A 24,782-nucleotide genomic window follows, 5' to 3' on the forward strand; every position below is an offset into this window, starting at 1 on the left:
AATAAATTCACAGTGAGAATATATTTCCCCTGGGGGGAAAACTTGCAATATAACACCTGCATGCTTTGTACTTCCTGTACCACTACTGGCTTTTGTAAGAGAGAACCAAGTTCAGCCAGGACCAAAAGCAGAACAAGACTTCTGGATTCCTCAAGAAGAACCAAGTGTGGCAGAGAAACCCTTAAACAGCATAAAGGAATCTCCCTCAGTAATTTACATTATAGATGCTTCCCATAACTGTAATGTGCAAACGATCACCCACTGTCACCTCAGCTGTCTCTGTCTCTCTGATGTCCCCAAGGCTTGCTCTGCCAAAGCAGAACCTAATACAAAAAACCAACCATTTCAATTTGATGAAACAAGGTATAAGTTTCAAGTATACAATCCTAAGAAATGAAACTAAACCAAAAGTAGAGGACGGTTCATTTCCATGTACTTCGGCAGGGAGTCTGGAATGGCAAATACCCCACACTGAGGTAGCTGTGCCCCTCCCTAGGTGATATGCAAAATAGTGTGTGCAAAAATTTTGTTCCTTAATATGCAATGCTAGGCAGAATTTTTGGTAATAGGAAAATTTTCCATTTCAGGCTTTGTAATCGTGTTTGTTACACGCAAAGTAGTATAACTATTTCATTTTGTGCTGCCATGTTAAAATGCAAATGTGTTGATAATTTTTTTTATACTGGAGTTTAGTAGCTGAAACTCTACACTGTTATTTTTAAACAATTATTTGAATTAAAGCCAAACTGAATAACTGCTAAAGACCTACTTCCCATAGCCTTAAAACACATGTTTCCCACACAAATATCATGTGTAGCTTCTGATGAGACTAGCCCAAATTATTTTTGAGTGATCACTGGTAGACAAAGAACCTTCCACTCTTATATTTCCTTTAATGTGAAGGGCAGTTGAATGCAGCATTAGTAAGAAATAATAGTAAACATAATAATAAACACTGGAAGTATTTTTAAATGGGACCTTTTAATTATCATCTCATTTTATGAGACAGAAAGAAAAAAAATGGTCTAATCATGCTGGTTTAGCTCCCTCATAAGAAAAATGTGACTACCAGTAGTTGGGTCATTTAATCTCTGCCTTAAAATAAGGGATATTAAGCAAAGAGAGTGGCAGCAACAGCTGGAACCATGTGCCTGTGCTCAAACACAATTTATTCATAAAACTGGAGGAGAGCACAGCACAGCTGCAGAGCAATTATGGGGAGGGAAAAAAATGAAAAAGAAAATCCACAAACCCTTCAGAACTGATGAATAATGATACTACCAAGGAAATAAGGTCTGTCATTGGAGTTAGAAACACTCAAGATTAACAAGTGGATTTTTTCAGAGACTGAATCCTCACATTATAAATGTTAGTTGCTATGGATACTGGTTTTTACTTCTGATACTTCTTCCTTCTTGGCTACTGGGATACTTCCTCCTAAAAAAACCTCCACATTTTAAATCTGCTTCAATTCTGTTAATCCATAGCATGCTTTCTCTAAAATATGTACACTGGAAAGCTGTCTGACACTTCTGAAGAGGTATGGTGGGTGAGTGAATATATCCATGTCCAAAGCAGCCTAACTCACAAATATATTATACCTTTTTAAATTCAGAAGCTGCCACCTACTCTCTATTTTCATCAGTCTGAATATTGCCAGAATAGCAGCTTCTGTCATTCTTCATCTTTATGATATATAAATTCAGCAGAAATGCTTTTCTGCACCTTTTTTAGACAGTGGGCTGAAGAACAGAGAAACTACCTGTTTCAAAAAAAGAGTCTTATTTCAGGTTGCCTAATCAAGACCAGACAAAACTAGTGAGAAACCAGTAAACAGGCATGAATATGGTTAAGAACTGAATTTACAACCATAAAGTATCACCCTGCTACTTTAATTCCTATTAGACAAGCTGTTGTCTGGCTCTTCCTTCCACTTGTCCTTCAACACACTTTTTTTGCCTTTGACTGATGACCTAGGAAGACTCACCTGTCAGAGGTAACACAAGAAGATTGTGTTGCATCATCTGATGCCACCCAGTGCTGGAATTCTATCAGCCAAGACAGCCTTCCACAAGGCCAGCCTAGCTCCCATTTTAGTACAAGCTATTGAACTATTTCCTGCCACTGCAGGGGTTCTGTTCATTCCTCCAAAAACTTTTTCTTAGAGAGAAAAAAAAATCTAAATGAAGCCCTGATGGCACTTAGCAAACACATAAAGAACTTCTCATTCTTAAGCATTTACATGTCAAAAATTTAAGAATTTTATTAATTAAAGGGTTAAGGCACACAGAACAAAACTCTGCTTTGCTGGCCACATATCATATTGTTAAACCAGTAAATTACATGGACAGAATAATTTACCTTTTCACCTTCTTCACCTTTACTACCTGGAAAGCCACGTTCACCCTGGAATACAAAAGGATAAAATACAAATCTCAAACAAACATTGTTCAAGTAATTGTATTCTTTAAAATAATTTTACTGCACTGAACTTTTATTACGAGACAAAAATGAAGTAATTTGGATGCTGATTGTCTGTCATTCAAAAAGGTGTGAAATGTCTACCAAAAAAATTATATGGCTTTCCATAGTTTTGTCATTTAATAGGAGTAATTTATTTTTCCATTCATCCTATGGGATTTTCTCAGATTTAAAAATTCTCTACTATTTATTGACTCTAGACCTGCTTATTAAATTACTTATATTCTTCTGCAGAACCAATTTTAATACATTTATTCCTATTAATACCTTCATTTTAATTTTAAAATATAACTACTCAACCATGAAGGTCTCCTACCCAGATCAACTGAAAAAATATACAGATAACGATTTATGAAAAGAAAACTAATTTCTTTCACTTTGAAAAGCATATGAAATTACCCAAGTATTACCAAAACAAAGAAAGAGAAAACACAGAAGGGGTGAGTTTTAAACTATAAACTCAAGATCAGGTTATTTCAGCAGATTGAATTCTTTGTTTCATGGTATTTCAATTAAAAGCCCTATTATAATGCTCTTTCCAGCTCTAATTTCCTAACTTTTAGCTCAGAAAAGGATCACAGTGTACAATGTTACTATGTTAACGTCTTCATCAAATGCAATCTGCAATCTGTCTATATTCTACAAAAAAAACACCTGCTCTAGGTTTTTATTAATGTATGCTTGCATGTTTTGTGAGGCACACAGAAGACAGATGGGCAAAATTATATACAGACAGCACAAAAACGACTTAATTTAAAAAATGCAAACTTTTTCTTTCTCCCTCAAATCATCTAGCAGGAGACAGTTTGCATGTCTTTTCCAGCGTCCAGAATTCAGTCTCATGGCCTCAGTACAACACACATGATTTTTATACATCTGTAGATGAAAAGAGTGGAAAATATCCAAAGGAAAGCTTATGGTGTTTTTAAAGTTCCTTTAAAAATTTAGACAGAGCAATGTCTAAACATTCTTTCACCCTTCAGAGAGTGTAATTTTCTTAAATAGAAGTTTAAGGTTTAAGTGAGGTTAACTAGAACAGCTGGCTATAACTAGCAAAATTTGTAGCAGCATTTTGTCAAATCTTTCAAGTAATGTATCATGTACTGATCATGTACTACACATCTGGGAATTGAATTCAAAGCTTTGGAGGTGTGCAGAAGTATAAATTATCAAATAGTTCTGGACTTTTCATCACTTCCTACCGTGGCTGCCTTTTACTTTTTTCTTCTGGAGGGGGGTGGTTTATACAATCAACAGCTCAGTTCTAGAAGCAAGCCCAAGAGCAAGCATACAAAATGGTATGCAGAGAAATAAACTTCGTATGTCCTCACCAAAAATGAGAGGCTAATTCCTGAAATAGTTTACAAATGTATACGATTTCTGTTCAATTAATCTAGTTTCCTTTTTTGCGAAAAATCCTGTCAGATATTCTTTTGAAGCCCCTTCCAATCTGGGTTGTTCTGTGATTCCCATTCTTCCCCAGCTGCTGTACACACAACACAGTTAACACTCTAAAAAATCTGTGAAAGTGTTTTCTACATTTAGCTTTCCCATTTGTGTTTTTACCCAATACCAAATTCATAATATGAAAATTATTCTGAGATACAGTCAACATTTCTCTAATTTTAGCTTGTATTCATTGCCTCTCATCCTTTCATTGTACACTTTTGATAGGAGTCTGACTCTAGCTTTTCCACACCCACCCAGTATTTACAGACAGCAATGAGTCTGCACACCACCCACCATCCCCTGCTTTCCAAATCATCTCACCTTAAGGCTGAACAAGCTCATCTCCCTCAGCCTCCCCTCTCACATCATGGGCTTCAAGCCCTGGCCATCTCGGTGGGTCTCTGCTGGACTCACCCCACGGAGCTGCTCTTTATCCTCTCCAGGGAGCTCCAAAGTGGATGCAGAACTCCAGATGTGTCAGCACAAGCATTCACCAATCACTCTTCCTGGTCTGCTGGATGTGCACCTGCTAAGGGAGCCCAAGATGCCTTTGGCCTTATGCAAACAAACGGCATCCACCAGAACTCCTGGCTCCCTTTCTGTAGAGCTGCCTTCTAGAAATTTGGCACCTGGCCTGTATTGTGGCATGAGGGTATTCCTTCTCAGAGGCAGGCCCTCATGTTTGCCTTTGCTTAACTTTAAGGGTTTTGTGATAGCTCATTTCTCAGTATTGTTCCTTCCTACCTTCCAGCACACTGACTACTTCCCTGCATCTGATAACATCCACGAACTTGCTGAGAATCCTGTCATGCATGTTATTAATAAGGACATTAAATAATATACAGTATTGCCCCATGGGCTATGACACTTGTTATTAGGTAGCAATCAGACTGCATAGCATCATTCCACCTTTGACCCCAATCTTCCACCCAACTCTGCTGTTCATTTATCCAGTCAGAACCCCACAGATTCTAGCGTAATTACGTGTCTGAAGACTAGGCCAAAAGCCTGGCTGGAATCAAGGTATACAACAACCACTGCTCTCCCCTAATCCACACTGACAGTCATTTTATAAGAGTAGGCAATCAGGCTGGTCAATGTGATTTATCCCTTGTAAATCCACGCTGGCTATTTGCAGTGACCTTCTAGTCCTTCCTCTGTCCAGACATGCCTTCCAGAATGTGCTACATAATTTTACCAGGGACAGAGGTGGGGGTGACTGGCCTGCAGTTCAATGGATCCCTCTTGAAGATGGACCTGATGTTTGTTTGTTTCCAGTCATCAGTGACCTGAATCACAATTTTTTGATAATGACAGAGGGCAACCCTGCAGTCACATCAGCCAGCTGCCCCAGCACCCCTGGATGCATAATGTTTGGTATTGTGCAAGCATCCAAATAGCTTAAGTGCTCCTTAACACTCTCTTCTGTGGCCAGTGGTTCATCACCACACTCTCTGCTAACATGCTTAAATAAACTGGGAGGCATGAGGGCAAAACTTATTAGGGAAAAAAACAAGGAAAAAAAAAAAGGGTGCTCTCAGCCTTTTCCACATCCCCCACCCCATTAAGCAGCAGGTCAATCTTTTATTCACGTTTGTTTTTGCTATGGACGCAGTTAACAGAAGCCCTTCATGCTGCCCTTAAAACTCTTACTAGTTTCAATTCCAGATGAGTTTCTGGTTCCCTAACTCCATCATCACGTGCTCTGGCAGTGTCTGTGTTCCTACTGTGTAGCTCACCCATGCTTCCACTGCTTTCTTTTCTGTCTGAGGTCAGCCAGAAGCATCTGGTTCATCCATGCTGGCCTTCTGCCGTACTCACTCAACTCCCTGCATAACAACATGGAGTGCTCTTGGGGTTTTAGGAAGCTGTCCTTGAAGATTAACTAGCTGGGCTCCTTAGATTTGCAGGACAGTTTCTATCATTCCTTGGCTTCCTCTTTGCCAGACTCAAAAAATTTTTCTCCTTGAAACTCTCCTCAGATGTCTTGTTTTCTAGGCTCCTGAACATAAACTAATTCCCTGCTGGACCCTCTCTGGTTTATCCACATCTCTTGTAGAAGTGAGGGTGAAGGACTCCCCCAAACATGACACAGCATACCAGCAGCACCACCAAGCAAAGTGAAAATATCTCCCCCTGATCAGCTAGGTGCAATTTTAGTTATATTCACAATTAAGTCTCACAATTCAGTCTCATGTCTACATCCCTATTATTTTCAGCAATGCTGCTGTTCCACAAGTCAGTTCTTGCCTGTACCAATGTTAGTGATCAACAATGTCTTATGTTTCAGAAATAGCCCAGATTTTTTTGCACATATTTGAATTTAAAAAAAAAAAATCTAAATGAGAGAAAATAAGAAATATTGTCAGCAAAATGTATGTAAAGAAGTTTAGGAAATTTCCACTTGACAGTATAAAAAATATAACAGTATTAGCCACGAGTAACTTACTTTCAAAGAATTCAAATGCTGCAGAAATAAAAAAGTGACATTTAAAAAGTATCACATATATGGCTGACTTAAATTCTCCTTTGTGTAGCAAAACTCTCATATTAAGTTATGCAAAACATTTCAAGTTTTTCATGGACAATCATTGATTACTTGTCCTGACATCACTACAGGATTGTTGATCTGATTTTCAGCGTTTTAAGTATGTCTGCAGTACAAGTCAGTGGGATCCTGGCTTTGAATGTAGAAATGGATAGACTGTGGTAATCTTGTTGCTGAAAAAAATGCTGGCTACCTCATCTGCAGAAAATAAGTTCCTTCCTTCCTTCCTTCCCCTTGTGCTATATTACAGGAAGTGTCTGCCCTAAAGATACACAAATTGCATCAAGGTCATGTTGCAGAACATTTTCTCAAAATTTTAATAACAACAAAATAATGGGGAATTTTTGTGTGGTCTCTTAATTTGTTGAAGCAGCAGAACTATTTCCCCTATACTTTTCTAAAAGGAATTAGCTGGACAGGCATTAAGACTTAATTCCACATATTTGCCATTAAAAGCACCTGCAATCAACAAAAAATCTGAGCATGAAAAGAGGCAATTTCAACAAGTATTACCAGCAAGGTCTATAATAAATATATCTCTTTTTGCAAGTTCTGGCCTTCCTACAATATTCCACTTCTGGAAGGAGCAAAAGATTAAAATGGAAGAGTGGAAGAAGTGCTGCTCCTCATCTGATTTTGCTGAGATCTCAAGACTCTCCAAATTTTTGAATCTGTAATCTTGTATTGAAAAGACCTGTACAGTTTAAAGAATTAGGCAACTGGTCTTAATGCAAAATAATATTGCTGGGCAGGTTTGTACCCCAGCACCACAGGTCCTTTGTCTTTTGAAAGAGAAGTCAATAGTAAAGTTCCTCTGTCACATTATATAACTCAGAAACTGGATATGTAACTCAAGTACCATTTATGCAGATAGTGGACAGCTGGCAAAAAGGATGTTGCAACTGCTAATGGTTAGAAGGAAACTTTTTTTTTTATTTGAGTATTTGTTTGGTTTCTCTTCTACCTTGGAGCCAGTAATACTGGGTTTGCCAGGAGCACTTACTAAGGCAGTTTCCCCCTGAAACAAACTGTACACAGCCATCATTTTACAGACCTAACTCGTGACTAAGCTAAATTAAGAGGAAAAGGCATCTGGACATGTACTGCTTCTCATTCCTTTTCTATGGAATAGCTGAATTTATTTCTAGGGTTATTTATGTCTCCTACCTTGTATTTGGTTAATATGTTTTTCACTTTCAAAATAATAGGCCATTAACAATTACATTAACTATTAACATTACATTACAACTACATTAACAATTACATTAACAATTACAGGTTATCTAATTTTCTAGCAGTTACAGCCATAGGTTGCTTCAGACAACTGGACAAAAAAAATTTAGAAAATTTTGATCACATGAAAAGCTTTCTCAAGCTTCATTTCAGGCCCTTTTCTGAAGAAGACAGTCCAGAAGGCACTTGCATGCTACTCAAGCACCTAAAACCCCAACAAGTGTGCCACAGCTTCCACTGTCTCCCCAGTACCTATCAGGGAATTGAGTACACAGGGATCTACCCTTGAACCTTTGGGTCCAACAGGGACCTGTGTGCACAAGGCTGACTGCTGGTTTCTAGGTTCTGCTCAAAGGGACATTTCAGATCTTTCATCTCCAGGTGCCCAACTTATGCAGCAGGGGAAAGGCAAATCTTGATCCTTTGCAACCATGCAGGTTTGCTGCACTTCTCAAGTTAATGTTTTCTATAGGCTGTTAATTTACTGTGCCCTCTAACCCGAGTTTTAAAAATAGAGCAAAGTAAGTCTTCTATAAAGCTAACTGTCACCCCTGGTCCCCAAATGACTTTCTTCTTACACTGCCCATGAAAATTAAGGATCTGATTTGAATTTGCAAATTCCATTCAGGGAACAAGATGCTCAAATGTTACATAGAGAAACCAAGCATGAGTAAAACCAAACCCCCTGTTAATCAAAAATGTTTTTAAAAGGTAACTATTCAAGCTGAGCAACACAATAAACTTCCTCCTCAATATTTGAATAAGGAGTATCTGAACAAAAGAAAACCATAAATCAAGAACTTTGAGTTGAGAGTCAGACAATTCAATTCTGCACTTAATATATAGCTTTACAAGGAAAAGGTTAGTTAAAAGCCTAGTAATATCTCATTTGGAATTAAATACAAAAAATTGCAGAAATTTCCTTTTCCATTCCTTCTTAGCAAACTGTATTAAATAATTACACACCTAGTGAGAACCTGGTTCTGCCACTCAAAGCTAAGAACCACTCTCCATTTACAGATTCATGAAATATGCCACCATGAGTACAATAATTTTTGTCGTAATTAAACGATAGTTACTGAGCTAAATTCTGGTAGAATTCATTTGTGCTCGTACGGCTTCCAATAGGAGCTTAGAAGTCTGATTGAAAGAACCTAAAATTAATTCCTTTCTCCATTCCATTCATGGATCTGATGTCCTTGACAGAAGTTGGCCCTAATAACTTGCACACCACCCAGCTGAATTTTCTGTCCATGCCAAAATTCAGCAACAAAAGAAAGTTTTTAAAGTTCCCTTGCTTGATTCCAAGCCAAGCAGGAGACAAATGTCTCACAGACACAAAAAGAACAATGATAAAGGAAAAATGCCAGACTCTCTTAGAAACAGAAAGAGCCAATAAAAGAATGATTGTTCATCAGAATGATGCAAATAATTAAGCAAATAAATACAAAGCCTTCATGACATACAACAATTAAAATAAATCTTAAAATAGCATGCTAAAATGTCATTTTTATAACTTCACTTACAGCACAATTTCCAACAACTTCTTTCTAGCTCCTGTCTATAACAATACATGGGAAAAAGTAGGGGCGGGGGAGAAGACTGATTAATCATTACCAATAATCGTTAGCCCTTCATTTTCTCTAGATTTACAGGATGGATGTGAAAAATTCTTCATAGTCTGCTACCAGATAATAAAATTTCATCTTCCCTGCTATATTGGATCAATGTAAACTAGAAGAACACCCCCAAAACACAATCACAGTTTTTTATGAAGACAAGCCATAGGTCTTTTGTCTTCCATTGCTTAATCAGTGTTCTACAGATTATTATTTCTTCAACACAACAATGCAAAAATACACTTTTACATCAATACCATCAGCATGGATTCTTATTAAATCTAAAATGATTGATGTTTTGATTGTTTTAACTGTTTTGGAAATGTGTAATGTATTTATATACATGGTCCTTAATATACTTATAATTTATTGAGTTTTTCAGTTTATAATTGCACTGCAACAGGTTACAGAATTAGAGAAGAATTCTGAAGGCAGCACAAGATGTTTTGTATGTGTGTATATAACATTCTCTAGAATGCATTTACACCAGTTTTTATACCTTGATTTCCACATTTAGCTATTTCCCCTTCCCAAATAAAGGACTTTCACACTAAAAAATTGAAAATAATAGAAGGAGAGGCTATCTTAACATACATGTGGTATGAACTTTATCAGGAGCATTGTTACCTGTATTGTGAAATAATATCAGAGCAAAAAATTAATTAGGCATCACATTATCTAAACACACACACACACACACAAAAAACCCAAAAAAACCCAACAAACAAAAAAAAAAAAAAAACCAAACCAAAAAAACCATGTGTTGAAAGAACTTTTGTCAATCACTTGGAATGTGTTTTGCTATTTGGACTATTTTAGGCACTAACAAGATTTATAATGGCAAACACACTGGAACTTCATGAGATTCTCTTCAAGGCTGGGAAAGAGAAACAATTACTGTAAAATACTTCAAGCAATTTTCAGACATGGTTCTATGAAATTAAAAATAAACAAAAAAGAAACCCAGAAAAAAAACCCAAAAAACACCAAGGAGCAGTCAGATGCTTCTCCATTCTCAATATGAAACCCAAACATTTTTATTTTTAAATTTACTGGGGCACTGTCAGTAGCTTGATTTACTAAATAGGCTTGATACTCCAGGGTTACTAGCAAGAAAACTCATCTTAATAGAAGCAAAATCAGCACGGTCAAACACTACTTAGTGTTTTGATAATTTATGGATATGTGCCTTCCATTAGTCTAAGTATGCCAGACCCTTGGAATAATCTAATAGCCTGGTGTTTTAAAATGAGGACAACTATTTTTAGCATTGCAGAAATGGAGCGGAATGTTCAACAATTTACTGTCAGTGGACTTGAGCAGCATCCTCCCCCGTGGAGCACATACCCAGCCAGTGCAGAGCCTCCAGCAGGGGCAGAACTTTGCCTTGAACAGATAAAATTCCCACACCAATTTACAGTCCATTATATGACACCTTTCTTAGCCTACTGGAATATTTCCTTGTTTATTTAAACAGGCTCTTGTTAATGGTTAGGATCACCTGACAGAATATTAGTTATGTAAAAATGTATTCAAAATATATGTATTAAAACCTGCTCCATGAATTTCCTGGATAAGTCATGTCAAGAAGTTTCTGCTGAACATTATGACATTTTGGCTTCACTGCATCTACCAAGCCTTTCATTCCCTCTTGGTTACTGCTGAGCTACCAGCACTTCCTGAGTTCTTGCTCAGTGCTATCCTTGTTGCAAACTTGATCCATGTGAGCAAGAATAAGATCCTCCCTTAAAATAACATGATGAAGAAGGGCTTGTGACAGGCAAATAGTGCATTTCCTTTGCTCTGTCCTGCTTCCACAGCAGCCCCAGTGGAGCAGATACACCATGGCTTGGCCAAGGGCGTCAGGGCAGGTCAGAGGCCTCATGTTAAATAACTGCTCAAGAGAAAGGCAAATGGCAATAACCCTACTGATCTTATTTGCATATTATAACAGACTAAGTTCAGAAGGCATCAATCTTCATCATTCCCATCACTTTCAGTTACCCATCTTTGGGACAAGACCAACTTGCCTATTCATTCAGGATGTTAATATACTCCAAATTAAATGACTCTTGAAAATCTCAGTTTTGATGCTTCATATTCAGACTAAAGAATCAGCAATTGTAGGCAGCTCAGAGCATCAGAGCACATTGCCACAGGGCTCCTTGCTCACAACTGCACTCTCTATAGTTGGCATTGTTTCCTTTTTTTGCTATGAGCATGTCTCAAAAAACATGTAAATCACACAATATCTCTATACAAATACATAAAGCATATTTATATTCAAATACATAAAACATATCTATATTCAAATACATAAAATATATTTTCACACATAAAGTACAGAAGTCAAAAGTTTGTTCCTATATTTTCCCCCACAAATTATTTCCACCCAAAAGGAGAAGTCAGGGAAATTATTCTGAAAAACCAAAGATGAAAGGATCACTCAATTTATTGACATGCAGAACTACAGCCAGGTAAAGTGCTTTTTTTTTTTTTCCTTTTTTCTTTGGTAATAAACAGACTGAAGACTTTGAGACATATGTCAAGGACTGGTTTCTGTGCCATCAAAAAAGTATCAGCAGAAGCAGAGCCTCTGTTATCAGTAGGTCTTCTTTCTGCCTTTGGCAATTACAAGTGGAATTCACTGCTATTGCATGTCCTTGAAGAGGTGGCAACTTAAAAATACAGTGTAGACACAAATTAAACATGGGCTGGATAACAATCCAGTTCATTTGACCTACAACATCATACACAGAATATTAAAAAAATGCAAATAAAATTCACAAGAACATTTCCAGCAGAGTAGTGAAAATATGCAAATAGGATTCTGGCTGAAAAAAATTCTCAAAGATTCAAAAGTTCTTATAGATGAACAGTTTAAAAATTAAGTCTAGCCAGTTGAATATTTCCATTATCTGAAGCAATACAGTTGAAAAAAGTTTGAAGCAATCTTATACTTATGGACAGCTGATAGTTCATTGCAACTGGTTTTTTCTCCTTACAGCAACTCCGTCAAAAGGAAAATTGCCTGACCTTCGTACCATCTATTAATTTACTGCTAATCCAACCATAACATAGTGTTAAAGCAAATCCAAATCCTATTAAAGTTTCAACAGAACTGGAAAGTAATCTAATTGGCCTTGCTCAAATAATATTTGAAATGTAATAATGCTAAATGTATGTTAAAAAGCATTATTCAATATAAACATATTGCTGAGGTCTTTCAAAAATAATGTAATATGATTATTATACTCAACATAATAGTTGGACCCTCAGGTATTAGGAATGTAAACAGCATTGGTCAACCTCTTACATCTCAGAAGATATTCTTTATAAGAGGACTATCATCATCATCAGTATCCAGTTCCATAATGTGAGGATTCAGGAGGTACATTCTCAGCTGGTACAAATGTAAGTTTACACTAAAAAAAAAGTCAGACCCACAGGCCATTAAATACTAAATTCAATGTTTAATCACACAGATATGAAATGCAAAAAAGCAGTAGGAAAAAAAATAATTTAGGGTGAATCAAAAACAAATAGAACTGCATAAGACTGAAATTTCTAATGTAAGTCATATCGGTACATTTCCTGAAATGCCATATTGTTAGTGTGCTTGTAGTTGCAAATCTCTTTTCAACCACTGATAAATAAAGCAGCTCAAGGTACAGTTTCCAGGTCTCCACTTACACATAGATTTTTAAGGCTTTTCCAAGAAATGTCTCTCCTCACTTCCAAAACAGTGCTTTTGACATTTACTGTGTTTTGGAGACAGATTAAGAGGATATACCAACCACATGTCTAGTACTCCAACTCACCTAGACTAACCTGGGAATCTGGGATCAGCAGATCTACTGTCAGCACAGGAGCCCTGAAGCTGCTCCCTAAAGGCAAGTCTCCATTTCCATAAATCCTGAGCACCTCTGTGGTAATGATGGCACCTCAGCCTAGCAGGGTTGTAATTTTCCCTTTCAGGCCTTTTCTTAGCCTCTTTGAGGCTTATTAGCCTACTCTGCATGCTACATCTGGGGTGCCTGACAGAACGCCACTTGTCCGCTATCCGAGGGACACAAGTTCTTGCATGAGTTTTTAACCATCTCTCATTAAAGCCTAATGTTTATTTAGAGAATCAGCACTACTCTGACACCCATTTCTCCAGCTGCATTCCTTTCTCATTCTTCTGTGGCTCAGCAGAAGTACTGCCAGTACAGTGTATTCTGGAGGGTGGTATTTCTTCTGGCTATTTGACAGCACTGGCAGTATAACCCTGTCACCACGGAGAGTCATGCATTTTTCTTAATAGATCCTGAAGCCTTAACTTTTTCCAACTCACGGATTTGGTACCAGAAGACAAAAATATTCAGACCAAAATATGGAGAAATAAGGTGGGGAAGACAAACTGGCCACAGCCACTCTTACATTACACATCCTACCTGTTTAGGTACAATCAAAGATGATTGGCAAAATCATCCTGCTACTCTTCTATTTTCATTGCTGCCTTTCCTAGCAGAGCTGCTATCATGGCACTGACTAACAAATGTCTTCTCCCCATTAAAACAAAACCAATCCCCTCCTACTGCCACTGAGACAATCTCTCTCCAATTATGCAATGTGCTGTAATCCAGCTTACAACAAAGCTTCAAAAATTCATTAAGGAATAGCATTGTCCACATTGTCCAATTCCCACCTGTTAAATATTTCCCCACCTTTGCTCTTCCCTCATGGCCTTGGGTGCATCTCTATCAATACTGTACTGGACAGGGAATTTATTTTACTCCAGGTTTGTGCTACTCTGTCTGAGAAAGTCCCAAAACCTTGTCATGTTACAGGAAGGCACACTAATACAGAGTATATGGCCACAGCCCAGAAGCCTGGCACTCTCCTTCCATTCATACTTTTAAAGCAAATTTTCATTCTGCAAGGTGGACAGCTAAATAATTATTTCTTGAGATATTATTGTCAATAACTACAAATAATATGAAGTGCATCTTCCATGTGTAAAGGTAACAGGTTACGACTATTAAACAAAGTTAATTATGAATTAATTTCTCCTGTTTAGAGTCTTATTTCAAAGTAACTGTAACATTGTGTTATTTTCATGTGTGTGGGACAATCAGAAAAACTGTCATTCACAATAGAAAGGGAGCATAGTGTTAATTCTGAAGAAAAAGCGTTAGCTGACTAACTTCTTAGTATCTGTAAAAAAAAAAAAAATCTGTCTTGTGTGAGGTACTTGTTAAACACAAATCAGATACCTGTCACCCAGCTGGGCCACATGTGTCACTGCTGAGCCATCTGCAGGAACACACCCCGTGCCAGTTGCTTTACTTAGTGTGGCCTGGGAACAAGAATCCATTAGACAAAAAGTCAACTGTGGAATTAGCAGCACTTTTTCTTTTAGTGCCCTTCCACTTACTTGTTTGACTTCTTGTGTTACTATTTTTGGGAGCCTCATGCCAGAGAAACAGTGCTGACTGTTGATTAGACGAGACTTGGCCCAGCCTCAGCGTGTCACATTAATTTAATCGGTTCAGACTTGAAACATGCAGTATGGATCTTAGGTGTTTATAAATATGGGCTAGCAGTGAGAACTAAAAAAATAAAAATACATTCTGGTTTGCAATACCTGTGAATGATTTTACTGTACTAATAAAATGGAATATTTATTTCCAACAATTTGGTATCTGTGAATTTAAAAAAGCAATTTACATTGAATTTGGAATATAAAACTGTGCCGCAATTTTAGTGTGTGTTCAGGGGCAAGAAATATATTCAATGACATTAAAAATGTACATATGAGCTGCATTTATTTAAATTTTAATAATATAACTCACCCACTAAAAAAAGGGCAAAGGAGAGTTAACAAGCCACAAGTTACAGCATCCAACAGTATTATCTACAACTTCTGTATAATTTGTACTACGCATAATTTTTTTACTGTATGAAACAAAGAATTTTTTTTTAGAAATCTACTGTGCTACTCATAATAGGCTTTACTATCCAGGCAGAAAATACTCATATATAATTTAAATGAAGCACAATACCACAAGTTATCCATAATTATCCTAATATAGATTAATGATTCATCAGATAAAAAAAATCTAGTGTTACATGAAGTTCAATACCTAGTGTCTTAAAAGAAGACAAACAAAACTAAGCAAAATGTGTCAGACAAGATGTACAATGTGGCAGTACAGTGAGAAAGTTCCTTCCTCCCCAATTAGCCCATTTCCTGCAACACACTGCTGCCAACTTTTACAGTGCAATAATGGGTACTTAAAGCTCTGCATTCTGATGAGATGTGGAAAGTTCAGAATATCAGTTTCAAAACCTACAATCTGTAGCCCTCAAAAAAGAAGGGGAAAAAACATACAAGATTAAAATCTATGTGCCACAGAAACCTTCCAGAAATAATCCAATAAATACAATTTATGAACAATTGAAGAAGGATCCTCAAGCTTCCCCTGCCCTTTCAAGCTCCATAAGGTCCTGAGTGAAGCTTTTCAAACACAGTTAAGAGCCCCAGAGCCAAGCAGACTCACAGCTAGAGTATTCATGACTCTGATTAAGGAACAAAGGGCTGCATTTAATGATTGCATTATTTAACAACTGCATTATGTTTTACTTCCACGTTACATAAGGGGCTAACAAAGGCCTGCCCTGCATGGCACCATGCCACGCTCTGCTTTGCTCCCTGCATCCCAGACCCCTCGAAGAGGAATGGTGACCTTTGGTTGCTGTGGCCACACCTCACATCACATCAGAAAGGGGCTGCTGCACTCCAGGCCCCCAGGAGCAGCCACGCTCTGCTGGTTATTGCAGTGGTAGTGCAAATCCCAGAGGGTACATACTCCTCCCTCTCTTATCTCACCAGTGTCACTCGCCTCCAGGAGAGCACGGCATTGATGCCAAGCAATACAAGTAATGTCTGGCTCCAAAATCACATTTGTACTTCTGTTCTACTGAGACATACTAATCTGATTTTGAGGGAACTCATGAGAGCACAGAAGACAATGCTGCAACTTTCCTCAGATGGGACTGAAACATATTTCCTTTCCCTCAAAAAGCAATGAGTCTATAATTTAAAAATTAAGTCTTTGCTCACCAACACCTACAGCAGTCACCAGCACCCTTCCCTCCAGAATGGAAATAACACCCAAGCAGTGTCACTGCACGCCAGGTAATTTGATTCCACTGAGCTTTCTCTCGAGAGCTGAAGTGAACTGCTGTCGTCTAGCTTTAGGAATTGGAAAACCAGGGAGCTCAACAGTTCCTGGAGTTGTGAACTGCAAAAATCACCTAATAAGGCAAAAATAAGTCAGCACAGCAGACAGCTCTCTGGAATCAAATTTATGATCAAAGGATATTCAAAACACTTTCTTGTAATGCTAAGGAGAGAGCAAGAAGGCAAGAACCATACATGCTGAAGAAATGAAACAAGTTTTGGAAAGCAGAGTGATCTAAAGTCCATTTTCCCAAGAGAATTTATTTTTTTAAGCATATCTATCCATCACAAATCTATTCAGACCTACCATTTTCATATGTGTTTATCTTTTAAAATCAGATATATGTTATGTTACACTAAGATATCACTGAAAACATCAGAAGAATAAAAACTTTTAGAAAATTTGTTGCTGCAATAGATGGCATCCAACTGCCTGATTTACCGTCACCAGTAATTCTCAAGCTCAAGGCTTCAAACTCAGTGGTAATAAAGTTTCCAATTGTACCACATGCTTACAGCCCACAACTCTCTGACTTTGAAAAGATTTCTGATGTCAAATATTTTTCCTGTGTTACTGGTTATGCTATTTTGTTTCTGCTAGAGACTCCAGAGCAAAACAGCACAAAGATTTTTCCAAGTTATGTAACTAATACAATTTATGTCCATACATGATCTAAGAATATTGAAATATAACTGATTAGCTGTGATGGGAGCTCATAAATTGGATGGCACTGAAAAAAAGACAGATAAACTGAGTAAGATGGCTTTAAGCAGTACCCATCCAGTGCTCCACATGCATTTTGGAAGCTTGCTCAAAAATGCTGATGAGCTACTTCAGAAATATTGTGATCCCTGTCAAGGATCTGTACAGGACATGAAATGTGGAAGGCAATATGTCCACAGATCTTTCAAGACAGCTGCAAGGAAAAGACTGCATTACTGAAAACTCAACACCAATGTCTCCTCAGATTTGTAGACTTCTATGAGTGATTAATGCTCCAGAAGCATACACTGAACTGGCACAACAGGCCAAATACCCATGGCTCTTCTGCAAAGTCAAATATGCCCTGGGAAATTCTAGAGTTTGTATGGTCTAGCTGGAGCAATGGGCAAAGCAGATCAATGGTCACAAGGATGCTCATGATGAGGTTTTGATTTGGATGTACATTTAACAAGTTCCTAGTTGTGGATTTCACGATGCATCTGGCCCTGAAACCCTGACCCTGCAGTAACTTAGTACAGAGATGGGTATTAAAAACATCTCTGAAAGCAATTTGAAGTCACATGCCACACTAGCATGGAATTTTTTTTTCCAAAATTTTAAGTTCATGTATATAAATTAAAACATATCAGAAAACAAAGCTCTGGATATTTCTAAGCTGCATTTTATAATGAAAAATAATGTCTTATAATGCAGCTGTTTTCAAACTCATTTTCTCAGGTACCACTAAGGGAAAGGAGAACTCTTCCCACCAGGCAGTGCAAAGTAGGCTGTTCAGGAAGCTGTCTTGATAGCATTCATACCACAAACAGTATCTATATCACATTTCAAGTAGTCTTTTACTAATTATTTCCTTATCTTTTCCAAATATAAAGAGAACCCTATTCCAAAAGGACAATCAAATTCATCACAACTGAAATTATCAGTGTTTGGTTTCTAAGTCAGCTAAAATTGAAGACAGCACAGTGATATTGGACTTGAGAAAACTGAAGTTCCAGATAACCATAGGACACAGTTAAATTAAGAAAAACAACACTACAAGCAGCATTATTTATACCAGTACTATTATTTTCTATCTCACAAAATATGTGAGTTCATGTACATTTTGTTGGGTCATCATCACAAATACATGTGCTTGAAAAAAAAAGGACTAACCTTTTTACAAATACCTGCTGAACAGTTTCATGTAAAACTCATTTCATGTAAATCTCATTTTCAATACTCAAAGTACAGTTAGCACTCATACAGTTGGTAGAGCTCTTGAAATGTACACTTGGTTTTTTCTCTGGTCTGCCTTTAATCTCCATCACATTTTACATGTGGTTTTACATTATCTCCATTACTATGAATTGTATACTGTGAATTTTATACTATGAATCATGAGAAAGGAATTACTATAGAGGTTTGGATAAACAGGAATGGACAAACCCAGATTAATCTGGTAAATATTCTGAATATTAATCTAAGTTGTGTAGCAAGAAACACTTTTTGATTTACATAAGCATTTCTTTCTCTTTTTAGTCTAAACTATTTTCTTAATATACTGCAGGAGGATCTATAGAGTGTAGTGGCAAATGCACAGCATTGCTTCAAGTTTACATGCAAGACCACCTATTCTGAAAAGCTTACTCAATGTATTTAATATTTTAGAAATAGTGTTCATAATCTAAATTGCAATAAATCAATGCAAAAAATTAAAATAATAAAGTTAAGACATTTGAAAGTCAAATATCCAAAGTGAATGTTGTCACAAGTATTTCACAAAGTGGAGATTGTGGTCTCCACCACTATTAATTGCATCATTGTATAATGAGGAAGCAATTACTACAGAGGTTTGGATAAAGGGGAATGGACAAATCCAGTTCGGTAAATCTGAATTTTCTGAATTATCTTACTGCCTACACCAATTTCATTTTTCAGAATGTAATCACTAATAAAGAAGAAAAAATATTTTCATAATAGAAAAATTAGAAAAACATTGAGTCCTTTGAGTCCTTGAGTCTTTTGAGCCTTACTACAGTCAGCACATTCTCAGAACAAAAAGGCATTTCTGGCTACCAGCACCCATAACACACATAAGCCATAGAATCCTTAAGGTTGGAGAAGACCTCTAGGATTGAGTCCAACCATTAACCTAACACTGATGTCTCCACCACTAAACCATGTCACCAAAAGCTACATTTTTGGAACACTTAGAGGGATGTTGACTCAAACCACTTCCCTGGACGGCCTATTCCAATGCCTGATCACCCTTTTGGTGAAGAAGTTTTTCCTAATATGACATCTAAACATCCTTTGGTGTGACTTGAGGCCATTTCATCTTATCCTGCCACTTGCTACCTAGGAGAAAAAAAAACAACACTCACTACAATCTCCTCTCAGGTACTTGGAGGGAACCATAAGGTCCCCAAATCCTCAAGAGGCTTAATACTCTATCAAAGTACCTGCCACAGGTGGCAGCTTGTCTCTCAGAACCAGGAACTCTCCTGCTAAACTTCTCAAGTATGCAAGTACTTGAGTACTAAGCAAGTTCTCAAGTATTGTCTACCTCCTAAAATGCTTATGCTAAAATGCTTGAGAAATTCACTATGGCAGTCAAGGCATCACAGACCAGCAAAACACAACCCCCTAACTCAAGCAGGACTCCATCTTAGCATCCAGAACTTAAATAAACTTTCAGGCTGGAGCTTCGTTACCATGGCATTATAGAGCCAGAAGCAAAGAGAAGGAAAGGATTCAACTTATTTGGATCAGTGACACAAGAAGTGCAGGAAAAAGAAAAGTCCCAACTATACAGAGGAAAATTAAACCCAGCTTGTTGAAATTTACAAAAAGCTATGAAGGAAAGTAAAAAATGAGTAAGTAAGAACACAGAGATCAAGTGGTTGGTGGAATTTATTTCCTCCCCTTATCCTCAGAAAATGTCTAACACATTTTTAAGGCTTGAGGACTTGATCTTCTAATCATGGTTCAGAGTGCTGTCAGACTGTTTGGAAAGCCTCTAAATACACCATATTGAGAGGATCACAGAATCATAGAAAGGCTTGGGTTGAATAAGATCTTGGAAATCATCTAGTTCCTACCCCTCTGCCATGGGCAGAGATGCCACCCATTAGACCAGGTTGCTCAGGACCCCATGCAAACTGACCTTAAACACTTCAGCAACGGGGCATTTACAACTTCTCTGGGCAACCTGTTCCAGTGCCTCACCACCCTCTGGGTGAAGAATTTCTTCCTGACATGTTATCTAGAGCTCTCATATTTCAGTTCAAAATCATTCCGCCCTGTCCTATCATTATCTGCCCTTGTAAAAGGTAGCCCTGTCTCTTTTCTTATAAGCCCCCTGTAAGTAGTGGGAGGATCCATCACATGATATGCTTTGTGCAGAGACACAACACAAAACACATGCCAGGGAAGTCTGTAACAATCCCCCAGTGGGTGCTATGGAAAGGACCTGCATTCAATCTGTACGAAGTAGGATGATGTTATGACTTCAATTAGGGAGAAGTCTGTGGGTCACACCAACAGGAATGCTGTCTCTCCATTTCAGTAGTACAGGAAAACTAGGAAAATCATTAAACTTTTTAAAACAAAAATATTTTACAGCAATGCATTGACCTTGCTCGGGTTATGCCCGTGATGTGACCCTGTAGACAGCAGTGAGAGGAAGGCCATTTTTAATGGCTGAGCAATCAGTTTTTTTCAGTGGCCATAATGAGTCTAACTGCTAGATCAGGATTGGATGATTTCTGGAGCGGATAGGTGACTGTCATATTATATCTTAAAGCAGTCCAGTCACCTCAAACCTCCACTTCAGGGACAGATTTAATTTCTCATGCCATAACTAGCACTCTGGCTACAATTCCATTGCACTAAATGGCTTCAGGACTGTATCCAGAGGCAGTTTCACTTGCTAATCACCAAAAAGTAGGCTAACACAGTGCTTCCTTCAACACATTTCTTCTGTACTCACACCCTTTGCTGAACATTGCCAGAAGGACAGAGCCTAAGGTCTCATACATATAGAGATTCTGCTTAACCACAACTTCCAGTTGTTCTTATATCATGGTTTAACAGATATGTTGAAGAAGAGTGCCTAGAAGGCTGAGCTAGAAATCAGTCCCCATTGCAGGAAAGGGATCATGCCACTGTATTCTGTCTCTTCTAATCGTCTACAAAGGAAGCAAATTTCCCTCCAAGGGATGACTACTACCCTCTTAATTTATAACTATAAACAAATACCTAGGAGAACTATCTCCTCTGATAATCTTAAGAATTTGTCCTGTTGCCCAAAGCAGGTTTTACTATTTAAAAGAAAAATCTCTTAAGACAATTTCCTGAAAAAGGATGGGGAGAAGGAACTAGATAGGTGGACATCAAATAGACAGTCACATATGTAATGGTGCTATATACTGTGTTGTGACTTTGGGGGCCTGAAGTAGGGCTCCACTGGGTCTGTGTTAGATTCTTGACTTTCTAGATTGGTCATCAGCACCATGACTGACTTCTTTTAACCCAAAGGCAGATGAGACAACATGCATCTTGTAGTGTGCCACCAGTAAATGAAAACCTCATTTTTTACTTTGGCAGCTTAGAAGAACTACATCCGAAAAATCCACAAAACTGCTGAATTATGGCCAGAACATTCCTCTGGTTTCTTTAGGGTGTTAAGGCTATTCTTGTGTTACCATAGAGTCATCAAGCCTGTTCTCTGTATTAGCCTTCAGCAGATCCAACCTCTTAATTGTCAAGAGCCTCCTAGAAGTCTGCACCGCTTACTTGTGCACCTATTAGCTAGCAGACTATGGCAAAACCACTGCAGCATTTAGTGCATGGGAAATTATGCTGTCAGTGACAATATGTCTTGAAAGTGACAGAAGGCAAAGTGTCACATTTGAAGACAGACTGAACAATTTTCACACATAAGATCCTTGAAAGTCAAGGCCATATATGAAGACTCACAGATGTCTCACCATTTACCCACATCTTGGAAATTAAGTATAGGAGCACCAAGCACTGTTCTGGGAGATTCTCCTGTTATGATTCTCTCAAGTTATGAAGTCCATTGTATTTTATTAATCTAAGCTTAGTTTGTATATAAGGTATGTTTGAGATAATCAACCTAAAGAAACAGGATTTTCAACAGCCAAGTTTATCTCACTCTAAGGTAAACATCTAAAATAGGTCAAATGAATTTATATTATTGCTTGTGCATAACAACATGAGTAAAATCTACTGCTTATTTATTCTCTGTACATTTTCCCAGGGAATGAAGTACAAGCAAAGGAATATTGCAGTGGATAGGTTTTGGCAGTATTATCAGGAGCACCTCTGGTCTTCAAAGCCTCAATCTTCAGTTAAATTTTAAAAATTAGTATAACTTATTTTTCCTTCTTCCTGTTTCTAGCTCCTGACTCAGGAGCACATCTGCACAATGCTCAGAAACACAGTGCAAAAACTAATCCATACTAAGCAATTTAACATCTCCAGCAATAAATAACATGTGCTGAAGGATTTAAGAGGATACACAAACAGCCGTAGCTCCTCAGAAGGCTCTCCCAGCACTGCACAGTCTGCACCTCAACAGCCTGAAATGTAGGAGATGCCTTTGCAAACAACAGAGCTTAGACTATTTCTATCATAAAGTATGTTGAGTTGTGAGGGACTCATCAGAATCTTCAAGTCCAATTCCTGGCCCTGCACAGAACACCCCAGGGATCCCACCCTGTGCTTGAGGGCGTTTTGTCCAAATGCTTCTTCAACTCAGACAAGTTTGGTGCTGCTCCTCCACTTTGTTGTCTTTATCTCTGTGTACAATGTTAGCATCTGGAACACCACGCTTAGGGGAACACAAAAATAAAAGATGCTACAAATGTATATAGTTCTTTATGCATCACCTGGGAGAGAACACTTTAGCACCTTCCACAACACGAGGAAAATTTTCATTCCAGCTCCAGAAAGGAGCTAACACACACAGCACTGCACTACTCCACACAGACATGAGCACACCGGCTAGCAGAAGCTGGATAGCTGGATCTCAGTTTCTTCATCTAGCCATGCATGTAGAAAATACTTGGCTTTCTTTTTTTATTTTAGAAGTTTTAAGCTTTGACAGTTTTGTATTTCATGGTAGTTCATTTTGAATTCGCAGTTCATTTGTAATTTGTATTTTGCATAGGCTGAATTAAAAGAGTTGTAACGTTCAGAAAAGTACAATGTCTGGATATTAAATAAGATCTGACTGTTGAGCTCCATGTAAACTAACAGGAGCTTTGGGATTTGGCCTGACAATGAATTTGCAAGGCGCTTAGCAAAAAAACCCAAACAATATTAACCATGGAAACTGTAATAATAATAACTTGGACTGGAAAAGCAACATAGCCTGGTAAGTTTATAGCAAGATAACATCAGAGTAGGAGCTATGGAAAGAGCCAAGGGAAAACACAGCTTCAATCTAGATCAATCTCAATCTACAATGCTTTACAATAACTCTTTCCATTAATTCACATCTAGAAGCACAGTAAAGTAAAACACTGTCTATCTGGATCAAAACAAAGGTTTCTCCAGTCAATTACAGGACTACAATTATGGCAACAACAGATGTCTACAGAAAAATGTAACAGGGCAGCCATAAAGACTCCTCCTGTGGCTTTCCCAGATTCCAGCCTCTTGAAATACAAGCAGACTGACACACTCAATGGAATTTTACTCCACTAATTTTCTAATACATTTTCAGGCTTTTCAAGTTCTGTGGTAGCGTTCAAACTGTAATATTGTAGCAGGAAGGATGAGCCTATCTTTTCTTTCTATCCTTTTTGAACCTATCATATTGGTTTGATGCTCTAATTTGCACAATGAAGAATAAAATAAATAAATAAATCCCTATTAATCTCTTGTGCTCCATTCAGGACTGTACAGAGAACAGAATATGACATGGTTTTTTTTTAATTGTGCCTTTTTCAGATTGAAGCTTACATTGTCAGACTTTAATTGGAAGATGTCTGGTGCTCTTGATCACTCATGACACCTCTGAATCTTTTCTGGTATTATTAGATTCACACTGAGGTGTGAGAACCAGAACTGTATACATCATTCAAGTTTCAGCATAATACAGAGGGATTCATTAAAAATAGTGGCATTAAAACTCTTTTTCTTTGTTCCCTATTCTCTTCCTAGTAATTTCACTAGTGCTAAACAGTGAGTCCATGTTTTCCTTGATCTGTAATTCCTGAACAGTAATAGCTAGTTCAGTCTGGCATGAAATGCATAATGCTTCCTTTGTTTTCCTCTTCATCTGCATCACTTGCCTATTGCTTTCTCTGAGTTTTACATACCACTTGACAATTCATTTGTTCAATGTGGTAAATTCCTTTGAACATCTTTGCAGCCTGTTCTCCATTTTTCTACCAATATAACTTAACATCAGCAACAAACACCTTGATTTTTACTCTTAATATTGCTAATATACATCTACCTCCCATTTTTAAAAAAACACAATTTGAA

General features: G+C 37.7%; 1 protein-coding gene across 9 annotated transcripts in view; it reads right to left on the reverse strand.

The window, feature by feature from the left end:
* COL19A1 (collagen type XIX alpha 1 chain) overlaps positions 1–24,782 on the reverse strand; it is a 174,686-nt gene that overhangs the window by 106,012 nt on the left and 43,892 nt on the right. For 7 of the 9 annotated variants that reach the window (XM_041410665.1, XM_041410671.1, XM_041410669.1 and 4 more), the window contains one exon: positions 2,362–2,406. The exons of the other annotated variants lie outside the window; for them this stretch is intronic. In XM_041410665.1, the coding sequence (XP_041266599.1) occupies positions 2,362–2,406 (45 nt within the window). The remainder of the gene's footprint in view (positions 1–2,361; positions 2,407–24,782) is intronic. 9 annotated transcript variants of the gene reach the window in all.

This window comes from Onychostruthus taczanowskii, unplaced genomic scaffold (genome assembly GCF_017590055.1).
Source record: "Onychostruthus taczanowskii isolate IOZ18803 unplaced genomic scaffold, ASM1759005v1 scaffold33, whole genome shotgun sequence".
Taxonomy (NCBI): Eukaryota; Metazoa; Chordata; class Aves; order Passeriformes; family Passeridae; genus Onychostruthus; species Onychostruthus taczanowskii.